The 14,870-nt window shown below is 38.0% G+C and overlaps 1 protein-coding gene across 8 annotated transcripts in view; it reads left to right on the plus strand.

Annotated features, from left to right (window-relative positions):
• The window catches only part of Sub1 (SUB1 regulator of transcription), a 122,827-nt gene extending 109,031 nt beyond the window's left edge, over window positions 1–13,796 (plus strand). For 7 of the 8 annotated variants that reach the window (XM_052743109.1, XM_052743110.1, XM_052743105.1 and 4 more), the window contains exons 3-5: window positions 1,582–1,704; window positions 8,343–8,451; window positions 10,667–13,796. In XM_052743109.1, the coding sequence (XP_052599069.1) occupies window positions 1,582–1,704; window positions 8,343–8,451; window positions 10,667–10,746 (312 nt within the window). In that variant the 3' untranslated portion in view covers window positions 10,747–13,796. The remainder of the gene's footprint in view (window positions 1–1,581; window positions 1,705–8,342; window positions 8,452–10,666) is intronic. The other variant, XM_052743112.1, reaches the window with a different exon arrangement.
• The last annotated feature ends 1,074 nt before the right edge of the window (window positions 13,797–14,870 follow it).

Raw genomic sequence — 14,870 nt, forward strand, 5'->3', positions numbered from 1 at the left:
AGCCTATGAATGTAAAGATAGAATATATATCATTTGTAAGTTGAAATTAGGAAGGCTTCAAACACCATACCTAGCTGTACTTGAAGAAATCTTTGTAAAATTTGTATCAGTGTAACATCTAAGTATGTTTATATAACTAATTTATATTGAAGTTATTTGCTGGGCATGTACCAGTCCACAGAATTGCCTTTTGCTTGCTGAGCTGACTTTTGTAGTTTGTTTCATCTAGAACAACTTGTAAGCATTTACATTAAATGCACCTGTGTTTTTCATTTGATAGCTTACTTATGTGTATTCTTAACCTAGCTTTATCAAATTTAATAAAGTAAGTTTAGTAACATTAAAATAGTTTGTATTTGTCCACTAAGAAGGAGCATGTCTGCCCTCTACTGTTTGGGCTGGGAGCTTATGTGAGTTTTTTTTTTTTTAGCTGTTAGCTCATTCTATGAATGAGGATATATAAAAGGCTGCTTCTAAAATATTATGAGGTTGAGTGCTAATCTTTGCTGTGGGATGGTCTGTATGTCAAGTGTGTTGCTGATTGGTCAATAAATAAATCACTGATTGGCCAGTGGCCAGGCAGGAAGGATAGGCGGGACAAGGAGGAGAATAAAGCTGGGAAGTGGAAGGCTGAGTCAGAGACATGCCAGCCGCCGCCATGACCAGCAGCATGTGAAGATGCCGGTAAGCCACGTGGCAAGGTATAGATTTATAGAAATGGATTAATTTAAGCTGTAAGAAAAATTAGCAAGAAACCTGCCACGGCCATACAGTTTGTAACCAATATAAGTCTCTGTGTTTACTTGGTTGGGTCTGAGTGGTTGTGGGACTGGCAGGTGAGAGAGATTTGTCCTGACTGTGGGCCAGGCAGGAAAACTCTAGCTACAAATTTTAACATATCACTGTCTATTTTCAGTGTTCTTTGTATTGAAGTTTTTGAGTTGTTGATTTTCAGTGCCTGGCATAAAATATCATCTTCCTTTCCTAAGCATGTATTGTGCCCCACCCCAAACAGGGTCTCATTACGTAGCTCTGGCAGCCTGGAGCTTGCTATGTAGATCAGGCTGGAAGCATACATTCTTGAAAACAATTCAGATTCCTTTTGGAATATACCAGGAGTTAGTAAGTATTCATATCTTAGTCATAGATATGTTGTTTTTTTTTTTAGGAAGTCACTGTGTATAGCCTAGGCTGTCCTTGATCTTCAGTTTTTCTACCTCAACCTCAGGGTTACAAGGCATACCACCATACTTTTTTTTAAGGAAAGCTTTTGGTAAATTTGATTTTCAAAAGTTGATTAAAAAATTTTAGGCCACTTCCCTTCCCACTTCCAAAGAAGTATTGTATGGATTCTGGGCCACAAAATCACTGTTGTAATATCTAAAGTATCTTTGGGGACTCTGAGAACAGAGTTTAGAAACAATTATTAGTTATAAGTGCAGACTAGATTCATAGTTAAATTTTTTTCATGTACATATTTTTCTTTTAATGAATCAAGAAATTTTTTTGGTTCTTTAACTCTTTAAAGGTAATGAAGTCTTTTGAGCTTGACATGTGTGTATTCTTGCCTTTTCTTTCAAGTTAAAGAGGAAAAAGCAAGTTGTTCCAGAAAAACCTGTGAAGAAGCAGAAGCCTGGTGAGACTTCTAGAGCTTTGGCATCTTCCAAGCAGAGTAGCAGCAGCAGAGATGATAACATGTTTCAGGTAAAGTTGGATTGCATTCACTCCAGTGGAAACACCCTTGAGTGATCTGAAGAACACCAGAAATGTCTTGATCTGATAGCACATTATAGTCTCTGTGTTGTGATCCTCTTGACTAATGATGTTTATTTATTTTTATTTTTAAAAAGATTTATTTACTTATATATGTATTTGAGTGCTCTATTGACTTTTTGCCAGAAGAGGGCATCAGATCCCACTATAGATGGTTGTGAGCCACCAGGTGGTTGCTGGGAATTGAACTCAAGACCTCTGGAAGACCAGCCATCTCTTTAGCCATCTCTTTAACAAATGATGTTTATTAACAAATGAATAGGAAGTCAAGGTAAATTGTTCAATTCTGGGCTATTAGGTAAAGTCTAGAAGTCTTTAGTTTTGCTATATTTAAACAATGCACATCTAATTGTTAGAGAAATCCAAAAGAAGATCTAGAACTATACATTTGGGAAGCAGATTTAAGTAGGTAGGTTTGAGTATTTGGCTGGAAAGTATAAATTTGATAGTATTTGAGAGAAATGGCCTAACTTAGGCTTCATAAGAAACAGAGGGCTAGGGATATAGTTTATGTGTAAAGTGCTTGGTAGCATGTTTAGGCCTTGAGTATGAATGTAAGCTGGAAAAAGAAAAGGTTGAATAGATAAAGTGAGAGATTTGAAAACACAGGAAGAGGCCTGGTTTTGCTTCACTGTTTAAGAATGACTTGTGAGATGAGGCATTGTAAACAAATGATGCTGTGAGATTGCTGAGGTAATTAGAGACTTTAATCTGTATTGAGAAGGAAGAGATAGTGATGGTTACAAAGACGGTAATGAAGAGTGGACCAGAGGACAGATGCCATGATGAAGAGGTAGACCTGATAGTGAATGCAATCACTTGAGGGTCTCTAGTAGCACCTGGAAATCTTGGCTGGGAACTATTCTTGTTGGAGTCTACATATGCTTGACTAAAAAGCCATACATCAGAGAAAGCGTAAACCAAAGAGAGGAGGTGGATGACAGTGTGTGAGTAGTTTTCAAATGGTTGATGAGAGAAGAAAGAGGATGCAAGTTGAGATAAAATGGTGAAAGAAAACTAAATAGACAGAACGTAGAATTAGTTACAGGCTTAAATCCTCTGACTTGTGTGTAATTTAGGGTCAAAATTTGTTTACTTGATAGAGAACATAGGTGAAAGTATGTGATGAGGAATTTAAAAAATGCTATTATTGCTTTGAGTGGATAATAAATTGGATGCTTACTGTGTTCTGTATTTCATTCAGGCTTTGCCAGGTTCTGGTAAGCCATGTGGAATGTGGTCTGTAACCTCATGGAATTTAAGGGGACCACAATTACATACACATGCATAGTAAAAATTACAATAAAGCCTGAGAAATAGTGGGCAGATTATTTGAGAGAGTAAGTGTGAGGAATCTCATTAAAAAGAAGTAGCATTTAAATCTTAAGATGTGAAGGTTCAGCCAGCTGTGCAAAGTGTGTGGACAAAGGAAGCATTTTCAGGAGCAGGAAATTGAGTTAATATCTTGAAGTGGGAAAGAACTGGGGTTGTTTATGAATTATAGAGCCTTTGTGGTGGAAGCCTGGAAAGTCTCGCTGAGTATCAGGAGTACTTAGTGAAGAGAATGAAGGGCCATTGGAATTTTACTATTAAAAGGCCTGTTAAAAATCTGAAGGGTTTTTTGAGGGAGAGTTGGGGATGGTAGCACTTTTGAGACTATTATAATATCAAACATGGCCTGGAACTCCCTATGTAGAATAGGCTGGATTTGAGTTTTTAGCAGTCCTCCTGCCTCCTCCTCAAGTGCTGAGATTATAGACATAGCTACCATGTCCAGCTCATTTCTAGCCTTTTACCTTCCTTTGCTGTTTTACATAGGGTCTCGTATTTAGGGTGGCTGTGAACTTGCTATTGTAGCTGAGTGAGGCTTTGAACTTGTGATCATCTTGCCTCTCAATCTCCCAAGGATGGGATCACAAGTGTGTGATACCACAGTTGTCTTGTCTCTAGATTTTTATCTTTCCTATTCTACTCCCCAGTTTTATAAAGAATCCAGGACCCACATTTTAAAGATTTTGTTTTGTCAGTTTTTTTTGGAGGGGGGGAATGGGGTTTATTTTTAAGGGATGATTTTCTCACTAAGGAAAAAATCACATTGGTTCCTAAATCTTCATGTGGAAAGGTTCCTGTGAATCCTAGGGCCTAAGGCCAATCAACAGGTGATCTTTTGAAAGTGTGTATCTAGGAGGAACCATAGTTCTTACTTTCAAATTGGCTTTCAGAGTCCCATTGATTGCACAGTACTAAAGGAGACCTGCATTTTTATTAATAGTAGTGACTTGATCATTTGCATTAGGAAGATAGATAAAGGATGGGGTTTTTGAAAGAGAAAACAGTAAGCCCATTGTTTTTTTGTTTTTATTTCTTTAAGTGACTATATATTTTCTATATTTTTCATTTTTATCAAGAAAATACACATACCCACACAGATAAGCAATTAATTATTTTATTAAAGATGGCTTCCTAACACTGGGTTGTGTACTAAAATGTCATTTTGTATGATTATTTTATAATTTGTTTTTCTATTTACCCTGGGTAGACATTTGGCTTTTTTTTTTTTGAGTCTTGGGCTACTAGGAATAATATTGTGAATAATCTTTTTGTTTTTTTGTTTTTGAGACAGGGTTTCTCTGAAACAGCCCTAGCTATCCTGGAAACTAGCTCTGTAGACCAGGCTGGCCTCAAACTCACAGAGATCCGCCTGCCTCTGCCTCCCAAGTGCTGGGATTAAAGGTGGGCACCACCACTTCCTGGCATGAATATTCTTAGTACAAGTCTTTATGTATGCTTTTGGCTAGGGGGTGGCGGGGGAGTGGGTGGTGTGTGTGTGAGGGGGTAAAAACCATATTTATTTGCTAAATCATAGCTATATATTTGACTTTATAAGAAACCATTATTTTCCAAGTAAGTTGTATTGGTTTACTCTGTCATTGGCAGTATAATATCCTAGGTGCTCAGCATCTTTGGTGTTTTGGTCTTTACATTTTATTCAGTTTAGTTTAAAATGTATGTATTGGGAATTCAAAGTGGTTTTATTTTGCATTGATTTTTGTGTATCTTTGATCATGTTCTTTGGCTATTTTTTTTTTTTTTTGTTTTTTTTTTTTTTTGTTTTTTTTTTTTTGGTTTTTCGAGACAGGGTTTCTCTGTGTAGCTTTGCGCCTGTCCTGGAACTCACTTGGTAGCCCAGGCTGGCCTCGAACTCACAGCGATCCGCCTGGCTCTGCCTCCCGAGTGCTGGGATTAAAGGCGTGCGCCACCACCGCCCGGCTCTTTGGCTATTTTTATGTTTTTTGGGAACAATGTTTCTATTCAGGTTTTTTTTTTTTTCTTTTCTTTTTTTCCTATTTAAAAACAAAACTGGTATACTGAGTTGTAAGGCTGTATTTTGGATATAAGCCCTTTGCTGTACCAAGTATAGTGATCTTTTATTTTTAGGCTTAGGAAAAATGACAAAAACAATGTAGTTTAAAAGGAGTCAGAAAACAACCCAGGAGACATAATGAAATGGATTGGATGAACACAGACAGGAGAGAGGCAGGCACCTGCTGGCCAGAGCCTTTGGCAGGCGTCAGGTCTCCGGCTTGGAGCCTTGTCCTTTGTCTTCTGCCTCTTGGTCTTTTGTTTTGTTTGCTTTTTTTTTTTTTTTTTAATCAGTCATGGTTAACATATCTGAAAATAAATCATATGTATCTATTAACATAGGTGTTGTGTAGATTTTAATTCAGTTAAACATTAGGGGTAAGATGATTATTGTTGCTGCTCAGTTTTGTTTCCTGTAGGCAATGACCTTGAGAACATGTTTGATGTTATAATAGTCTCAAATGTGCTACTCTCCCCTTTACCCCTAAAAAACTCAGATTTTTAATAGGCCTGAATTTCTCCAGTTCTGCCCATCAGATTATTATTTTTGTTTTAAAATATTTTCTTATTTTTTGGAGTTAAAATTATTACATAGTTTCCCCCTTCCCTTTCCTCCCTCCAACCCTTCTGCTCTCCCCTGCTCTCTTTCAAATTCATGGCCTCTATTTCTTGTTCTTAAATTGTTACAGCACACATACATACACACTCTTTCTCTTTCTTATATACCTAAATATATAAATACAATCTGCTTAGTCTGTGTAATGCTACTTGTTTGTGTATTTTCAGGGCTGGTCATTTGGTATTGGATAAATAATTGGGGTGCTCTTTGGGGAAGACCATTTCTTCTCAGCATTCCTTGGTTGCTTCTAGTTCTTTGTCTAGGGTTGTGGCCTTCTTAGCATTCATGCTTCTGCCTTAGCATGTCTATTTGTGTCCTTGTTCAGGTCTTGTTGAGGAAGCCACATGTGTATAGCATTTCTGACATTTCTAAGAGACACAATCCTACAGAAAACTTCTGTTCCTCTGGATCTTAATTTTTCTGTCCCCTCTTGCACAATGATCCCTGAGCCATAGATGCAGGAATTGTGCTGTAGAAGGATCAGTTGAACACAAGGCCTTTTTGGGGTGAATCTGTACCCGCTTCTCAGGCTCACCTAAAAGACCAAATTTCCTGTGGCTGAGACTGAATTAATGAATTTTTTAAAGTATGTGGTTAATCTTATTTTCTTTAAGGTAACTTACTTGAATTCTCTTTAAGGAAAGGCTTTAATTTTTAAGTTGTGTCAATATTTTCCTCTATGATTAATGCTTGTTTTCTTTTTTCGTCACTTTGCTTACCTTACCAGGTACAACATTTTTGCCAGTATTTTGGTGTAGTTTAAGTTTTCTTGTTGGTTCATACAGAATTCTCTGTATAATGTGAGATAAGGGTCAAGGTGCCCCTTGTTCAATTCTCTTTGTTAGGTAGACTTTTGTCTTAGTCAGTGTTCTATTACTGTGAAGAGACACCATGACCACAGCAACTCTTATAAAGGAAAACATTTACTTGGGGCTGGCTTACAGTTCAGAGCTTTATTTAGTTCATTATCATCATGGCAGGAAGCATGGCTGCATGCAGGCAGACATGATACTGGAGAGTAGCTGAGTGTTCTACATCTGGATCTGCAGGCAGCAGGAAGAGAGAGAGACACTGGGCCTGACTTGAGCTTCTGAAACCTCAAAGCCCACCCCCAATGACACACTTCCTCTAACAAGGCCACATGCCCTAATCCTTTCAAATAATGCCACTCCTTCTGAGTTTATGGGGACCATTTTCTTTTAAATCACAGCTGATCTTCCTTTGAATACCTTGGATCTTTTCCAAATAACTTGGTGAGTTTTTAAATGTGTTTCTATTTCTGGGCTGCATTCTTACCTCTTCACTGATGTCTATCTGCTTTAGTACCACATTGTCCTTACATTTACTGAATCTGGAAAGTGAGGACACTCAAAACACATAGTTTGTGTGAAGCCAACATTCTTTTTTTTTTTTTAAAGACAGCTTTTCACTATGTAGCACTGGGTGGTCTGGAACTTGCTCTGTGTAAACCAAGCTAATCTTGAACATACAGAGCGCTACCTACTTCTGTCTCCTGAGCCATTTTTCTTTTTGGTTTCTATGAGATTGACTGCATTAGGCTTTAGGCATCTCATTTAAGTTGAATAAAATAGTATTACTGTAACTCTATGACTGGTTCGTTTCACTCAGCGCAGAGCTCTAACATGTGACAGGGTTTTCTTTATAAAGGCTGAATAGTGTTCCTTTGCATGTGTAAATCACATTCTGTTTGTGTTTCCATCTTAGGATGAACTTTTGGGTTGCTTCTACTTAGCTGTTGTGAATAGTGCAATTAAAGACATGAATGTGCAAATATCTTTTGGGAGACCCTACTGCCAGTCTTTTTTGGATGTATGGTTATATATATATACCTCTTAAGTTTCAGTCAATGATAGAACACATATACAGTGAGGACACTACAGGATTGGTACCATAGTGTGTATGTTGTCTCACTAAGTACATATTGATGTTCACACAGGACTCACACAGGAGACTCTTCTGAGTATGCATTCCTCAGAGTATACCCAGTCTGTTAAGTTGTACATGAGAGTTATATATCCCAAAGTGGGTTTATTGGAACATGTCATGTCTCATATTTTTGTCAAAGGACATCCATTCTATTTACTTTAGTAGTTGTGTTATTTTATTAATAATATTCATAAATTTAAAAGTGAGACTGAAGGGAGATAGCCCAGTAGGCAGAAGTGCTTGTTGTACAAACATGAGTATCTGAGTTTGAATCCTCAGCACCCACATTAGGTATTGGATTTGTTACAGATGTCATATTCCCAGTACTAGGGGGCAGAGACAGGCAGATCCTGAGTTCTCTGTGTCCAACCAGCTTAGCCTTACCAGTAAGAGACCCTCTCAAGGCAAGGCAAAGAATGAGATACCTGAAGTCATTTTCCTGGATGTCATATGTAGACACATGTGCATGTTATCCCCCTATGTGGAAATTGGAGATTTGCTTTGTTTCCTTGTGTCTCTTTTAAGCAGCGATTTTCCCTTGGTTACAGTTGATTACTTATTTTCAGGACTGTAAGTGGTGTTATCCTGCAGCAAATTGTGAACAGCTCTCTATGAATTTTTTTCTTCCCTCCTTGGCTAGATTGGGAAGATGAGATACGTCAGTGTTCGGGACTTTAAAGGAAAAATTCTAATTGATATTAGAGAATATTGGATGGACTCAGAAGGTGAAATGAAACCAGGGAGAAAAGGTGAGGTTTCACTTCTTCAATTTGATGTTAATGGTGATTGCATACTTACCTTATTGTAGGGTGTGTATAGGTCAAGAATTGGACTTACTTAGTTGATCCTTTAATAATCAATTTGTAAAGAAACCTAGGAAAACAACATCCTAATGTCACTTTAAATTGATTGCTAACTTACTTTAACTTTGTTTTTAATTTTATATCAGTTCTGAGGCAGATTAGTTACTACTACTTGGGAAGTTGTAAAATGAGAAACGGAAAAATCCTGGGTTTAGTGTTTCCTTTGGATTTAGCTCTGACAGGCTGTTCTTTAGGACAGACTCCTTCAAGTGGGTCCCTGTCCTCTTACCGTTGGTGCTTCCCCCAGTCCCAAGCCTCTGAGCATGTAGAAGCACTCTGTCACCAAGTAGCTAGAAAACAGTTGTTGAACAACTTGTATTGTTACGTTTTTTGTGACAGAATATGGGACAGAAGCAGATGAGGGGAGGGTTTACTTGGGCTCAGTTTGAAGGCACGTGGCAGCTGTCATGTGGGGCCAGTCAGGAAGTGGAGAGAAGAGGGGCCTGCTGTTTGGTCTTCCTTTTATCAAGTCTGGGGCCTTAGGTGGGTGGTGCCATCCACGTTCAGGGTGGGTCTTCCTCCTTCAGTTGAACCTGTCTGCAGACATCCTTCTCGACCTACCACATGTGATTCTAGATTGTCAGGTTGACAGGATTAACTGTTAACTTGTCAGTCGTGCTCTAGGAGCAACACTCATGAGACCCATTGGCAAAGGCATGCACACACAAGTAGAGGGAGCTAGTTGGGAAGAGGAAGGTAATCAACCGGAGTAGCAAAGGGTACTAGAGAGGGGAGTGGAAGGTGAACATAATGAAAACACATTATATACGTGAATGAAATGTTATGGTGAATCTGTTTTTGGGTATGGTTATGCTGATAAACTCTTTAAAAAGATTAACCACTACACCAGCTATATTTGGGTAGTTTTATGCTCTAGGTTGATCTTGGGCTAATAAGGTATGAAGCCTCAGCGGGTAAAGAAAGGCACTGCTGCCAGGTCCGATGATCCCTAGCACCCAAGAGGTGAAAGGAGAGAAGGGATACTGCCTACACTGTTGTAAACTCTGTGGACAGGTGGGCCACAGATGTACGCATGTGTGCATTCATTAAGTAAATGACAGATTGTTAATAAAAGGAAAGAAAATGCTTCCTTCTCTAGCACTATTCCGCCTGTTGTTAAAAGTGGCACTTATTTCATGCAATTTTGGAGTTTGTTTTAAAAGCTTCCTTTTTTATGTTTGCTGTTTAATTCCTGTCTGAGTTTTCATTCAGGATTTTCCTAGGTGGCTAATGCCAGATTTCATTCTTTCAAACATTTACTGAAAGAACTCAGTTAGCTCAAAGCCTTTTCTACATGCTGCTCATTATTATATTCTTTGCAATTTCATGGTCCCTCAGCAGTTTTCTAAAAATATTGTTTGCTTATGTGTTGGATATTATGTTATGTTAATATGCTAAGGTTTCATATTATTCAGTTTAATATCACCCTTTGATGTGTAAGTCTTAATTACTGATTAAGAAACTGAGCCTAGAAAATGCAGCTAGTAAAAGTGAGCCTGGGCTTTGCCTCCTGATAACATGAATCCAGAGTGTACTCAAATCTATATCTGAACTCTGCATTCTACCATGTTTCTTATGAGTCGCTCTCTAGGGAGTTTCCCAAAGTGGAATGGATGCACAGAGCCAAACACCTTGAATTTTGGTGGAAATGTGGAACAAATGTTGGAACTGATAGGATGTAATAATGGCAGTATCTTATGCCAAATCTGGGTCCTGACTCATAGCCTGCACATATTTGTGAAAAATCTTTAAATTATCATTAGTTCTTATTGGTCAAAATGCATTATGCAGATGCACTATTGGAAGTTAAACTGGATACAAACTTGAACTGGGATTAACAAATGTAAGATTTTAATATCTCAATATAGATCTCTCACAAGACCTCAATATTCTAGTATTGTGCCATTCACAATGACAGTTTTGGGGCTGGTTAAGTAGCTTAGTAATAGAGGGTGTATGTGGCATGTGTGAGGTCTGGATTCTGTCCTCAGCACTAAAAAACCCACATAAGTAAAGTGGCACTTTTGATAAAATATTTGGGAATATCAAAATCCCCAGGGCAGCTTGATTTTTCACCTTGTATTTCTTAAACTTTGTTTAGGTATTTCTTTAAACATGGAGCAATGGAGCCAACTGAAGGAACAGATCTCGGACATAGATGATGCAGTAAGAAAACTGTAAAATCTGAGCCATATCAAACCTGTACTGTTGTAGTTGTTTTAATCTGTCTTTTTACATTGGCTTTTGTTTTCTAAATGTTGTTTTCCAAGCTGTTGTATATTTGGATTGCAGAACAATTTGTAAGGTGAATACTTTTTTTTAATGTGCATTATTAAAATGTTCTGAGTGAAGCTAAATGTCATCTTTATTAAAGAGAATTGCATTGTGCCCTCTACCTAGTGTAAAATAAAGTCAGATCATTACAATCTTAACTGTTGTAGCCTTTTTTGATCAAAAGACTAGTTACTGTTTAAGGCCAAAAGAACAACCTTTACAGGCACATAATTGATGCGGCCTTTACATTCAGAAGGATTTGTATTGCATTGAGCTTCTTAGAGGATTGCTTTGTGAAGTGCATACTCAGTCTCTTCCTTTCTAACTAAATTTGTTGAATTTTCCTCTCCACAACAATACTTTTTCTTCCGTTTTCCTAATAACTTACTATTTCATGTTCAATTTTTACATCACTCTTTACTTGGATATATTATGCTGGTTTGGAAAGTCAAACTGTCATTGTTAGTCTACTGTGTTAAATCTTAGCAGATAGTTGTGGTAACATGGCTTGTATGAGAACTCCAAGCAAGTGTATGTCATTACTCATAGCTCTGTGTAGGTGTTGCTTAGTCTACAGAACATAGTGACTTGATGTCTGATGAGCTTTCACTTAGTAAACGTATTCACACTGGGATGGTGTCTGTAAAGTCAGATGTTAAACTAGATTAGACTTTAGTAAAATTGTGAAACTTCCTGGCCTACTATTCTAATGAATGTGGATTATATGTGGACATGTCACTGAGCTTTACTGTCTTGGTAGGTTATGTGGACAATTTTAAAGACTTGGCTGTTTTAATCTGGACAAGAGACTTCTAGACTTCATGCTAACTAAGTTTGATGGACACTGTTCATTGGTTTTCATTTTAACCACAATGATAGACAGGCACAGATTTCAGGACTATTGCTCTAGTGAATAGGGCAGTGTTCCTTAGAGAAAGAGTGCCTACGAAGAAACTTCACCACACTGAAGGGACCTGGCCTGTGATGAGAAAGGGATTTTCTTGAAATTAAATGGTGCACATGATATTTGGTGACAACAGTATGACAGTGCTAGGTAGAACAATAAGTAACAAGGATGGTTTAAAGACATGTAAATTCTAACTGCCAGTACGCGCTGCCATATCAGAATTGCATTATCTTATTACCAGGTTTGGTTCCCATTGTCTGAACATTTTATAGAATTGTCAAGGATTGAATTTAAAAATCCATCTGCCTGGCCTCATATGATTAACCTGTCCTCCCACAGATACTCTTTAGGTAACTTTTTAGTGTGTTAGTTATTGCAAATTGATAAATCTCACTTATTTCTCCTTGATAGGTACCAAAGTGTTAAAGAAATATTGTATATATACCTTACTCATTCTTGAGGGATACGATACTCTCCTTATTTGGAACATAACATGTGCTACATTTAACATTTAACATTAGTTTTGTAAAGTATTATTTTGCCATTTAGAGAAAGGGTAGTTAGAACATAAAACCTCAATTTTAGTGTAGTTTAGATAAAGAGGGAATAATAGGTAAATTTCCTAGGCCATGAATTCAGGAGTGTATTTCAGCCATCTGCTTTGTAGAGATGGTGCTGTCATCTGTTTGTTACCTAGGCATTACTAGTTACTTAGCATAATAAAATCTCCATGCAGAAAGCTTTCTTTGGCATAATTTGTTAAGGTTGATAGCTAAATTCATTCACTAATGTTACAGAGTAGGTAGTATACAAGAGTTCTTGGACTTTTTCTTTATGTGTGTAGAAAAGGAGATTTAGGTTAAAAGAGTAGAGGCTAACTCAGACTGAGAGGAAAGGGTCCAGTCTTTCTATTTTGTGGTCAGACTCCTATCTCCTCAGTAAGTGTCTTAGTTTCTTTTCTGTTGCTGTGACGAAGAGCCCTGTCAAAAGCAACATGAGGGAGAAAGGGATCACTGACTCACAGTTCCGGTTACAGACCAATTTTCAAAGAGTCACAATGGCAGGAGCTCCAGACATCTGGACACATTGCATCCACAGTCCGGAAGCTGAGAGCAGTGAATGCATGCTCAGTTCCCTTTCCTTTTCATTTAGTCTTTGGCTTAGCCCATGAACTGGTGCAGTCCACAGTGGGCAGGTCTTTCCACCTCAAAGCAATCAATGTAATGCTCCAGACATACCTAGAGGCCCATCTTCTATATGATTCTAGATTCTGTTAAGTTGGCAATTAACACTGACTATCATAGTAAGATTTCCCCCAGGAAGAAGACTTGATATTTAAAGCATAAGTATCTTATTTGTTTTATAATACTGAAATAATTAGTATCTGCCCTCAGGTTTTGCCCTTTAATATGCTCAGTAGCAAGGCTTCCAAATGGGTTTTCCTCTTTATCTTTTAGAGTAAAGCAGCCTTTGGCTAATTTCTAGTGCCCTTGGCATTTCATTTAATCAAATCACTGAAAAAGAAAAACTATATTTTGTTTTGCCTCACAAATGCTAAAACCTTGAGAAATACTACCTCATTACCTAGTCAAGATCCTGGGATAACAATCTATTCTGTATAATATCTGAGAGACAGCAACTTAGGGAACATCATGGAGGAAAATGCATCCTGGCCTGGCTACAGAGGGAAGGAGAAGGGACTGAACATTTATGTAAGTGTTCCTGACAGGAATGTTAGCACAGTGCTTGCCATAAAAGCTTGAAAATCTTAAGAACCGTTGAGTTATATTTAGGTATCTCTTCTGGAATTCTTTGTGGTTCACTTTTTGTGGGAACTAATGTAGTGAAATACTAAAAATAATTTTTTTTTGAAGAAAGGTGTTTTTCCAGATAAATTGTAGTGTAAAACATGCATATAGTGAGAAGTATGTAATTCTATAATTGTGGAATGCCTGTATGCTTTGTTTGGTACATCTTCCATGGAGGTGTCAATGAACCTAATACTCCACCTGTGAATATTTTAAATGTTGAAATAAAAACAAGAAATGTACCCTTTGTGTTATCCCATTTTCACACACCTGAAGATGAATGAGTAATTTTATCTGTTGAATGGGTTTCAGTAGCAAATAACCTTTCTGTGTGAATGCTCTAGAATCTGTAGTAGCTTTAGAGTATTAAATCTGAAGGCCTGTGGGACTTGGTGTGGGCCTGTTCTTTCTACCCACTTGATCCAAATGGGAAAAAATGTAAATGCCTAGGTGTACAGAGCATCAAGTTCTTTTCATCCTGCAAATGCTTTACAGTCTGATGCCTTGTTTTGTGTCTTAGTCATTGTTTTATTGCTGTGAAGAAATACCATGACCAAGGGAACTTTTATATAAGAAAGCATTTAAATGAGGCTCACTTATAGTTTCAGAGGTTTAGTCCATCTACATGGCAGGGAGCATGGTGGCACACAGGCAGACGTGGTGCTGGAAAAGTAGCTGAGAGTTCTACGTCCAGATCTGCCAGCAGCAGGAGAAAAGACACTGGGCCTGGCTTGGGCTTTTGAAACCTCGAAGCCCACCCCTTGTGACACACTTCCTCCAAGAAGGCCACACCTTATCCTTCTCAAGTAGTGCCACTGCCTGATGACTAAGTTCAAATATATGGCCTGTGGGAGCCATTCTCATTCAAACCACCACAGTGTACTTATATTTTCATGATAAAATCTCATCCTTGTCAAGTTGTATATTGCATAGTTACATAGAGAGCTCATTTGCATTTCTGCTTAAGAACTTGCATAGGGCCGGGCGGTGGTGGTGCACGTCTTTAATCCCAGCACTCGGGAGGCAGCGCCAGGTGGATCTCTGAGTTCAAGGCCAGCCTGGGCTACCAAGTGAGTTCCAGGAAAAGGCGCAAAGCTACACAGAGAAACCCTGTCTCGAAAAACCAAAAAAAAGAAAAAAAAAGAACTTGCATAGGGATAAACTCATGGAGAACAACTTCAGACTTTTATACCACTTTCAACCTAAAACATGGACTTAAATGTCCAGTCAGGAGGAAAAATAAGTAGTACTTGAAATTTCTGTAGTATGGGTCGAAGAAGTTAATAGAATAAAAGGGATTTTGCAAACATGGAATA

The sequence above is a fragment of the Peromyscus californicus genome, unplaced genomic scaffold (genome assembly GCF_007827085.1).
Source record: "Peromyscus californicus insignis strain IS unplaced genomic scaffold, ASM782708v3 Scaffold_18__1_contigs__length_77618521, whole genome shotgun sequence".
Classification (NCBI taxonomy): domain Eukaryota; kingdom Metazoa; phylum Chordata; class Mammalia; order Rodentia; family Cricetidae; genus Peromyscus; species Peromyscus californicus.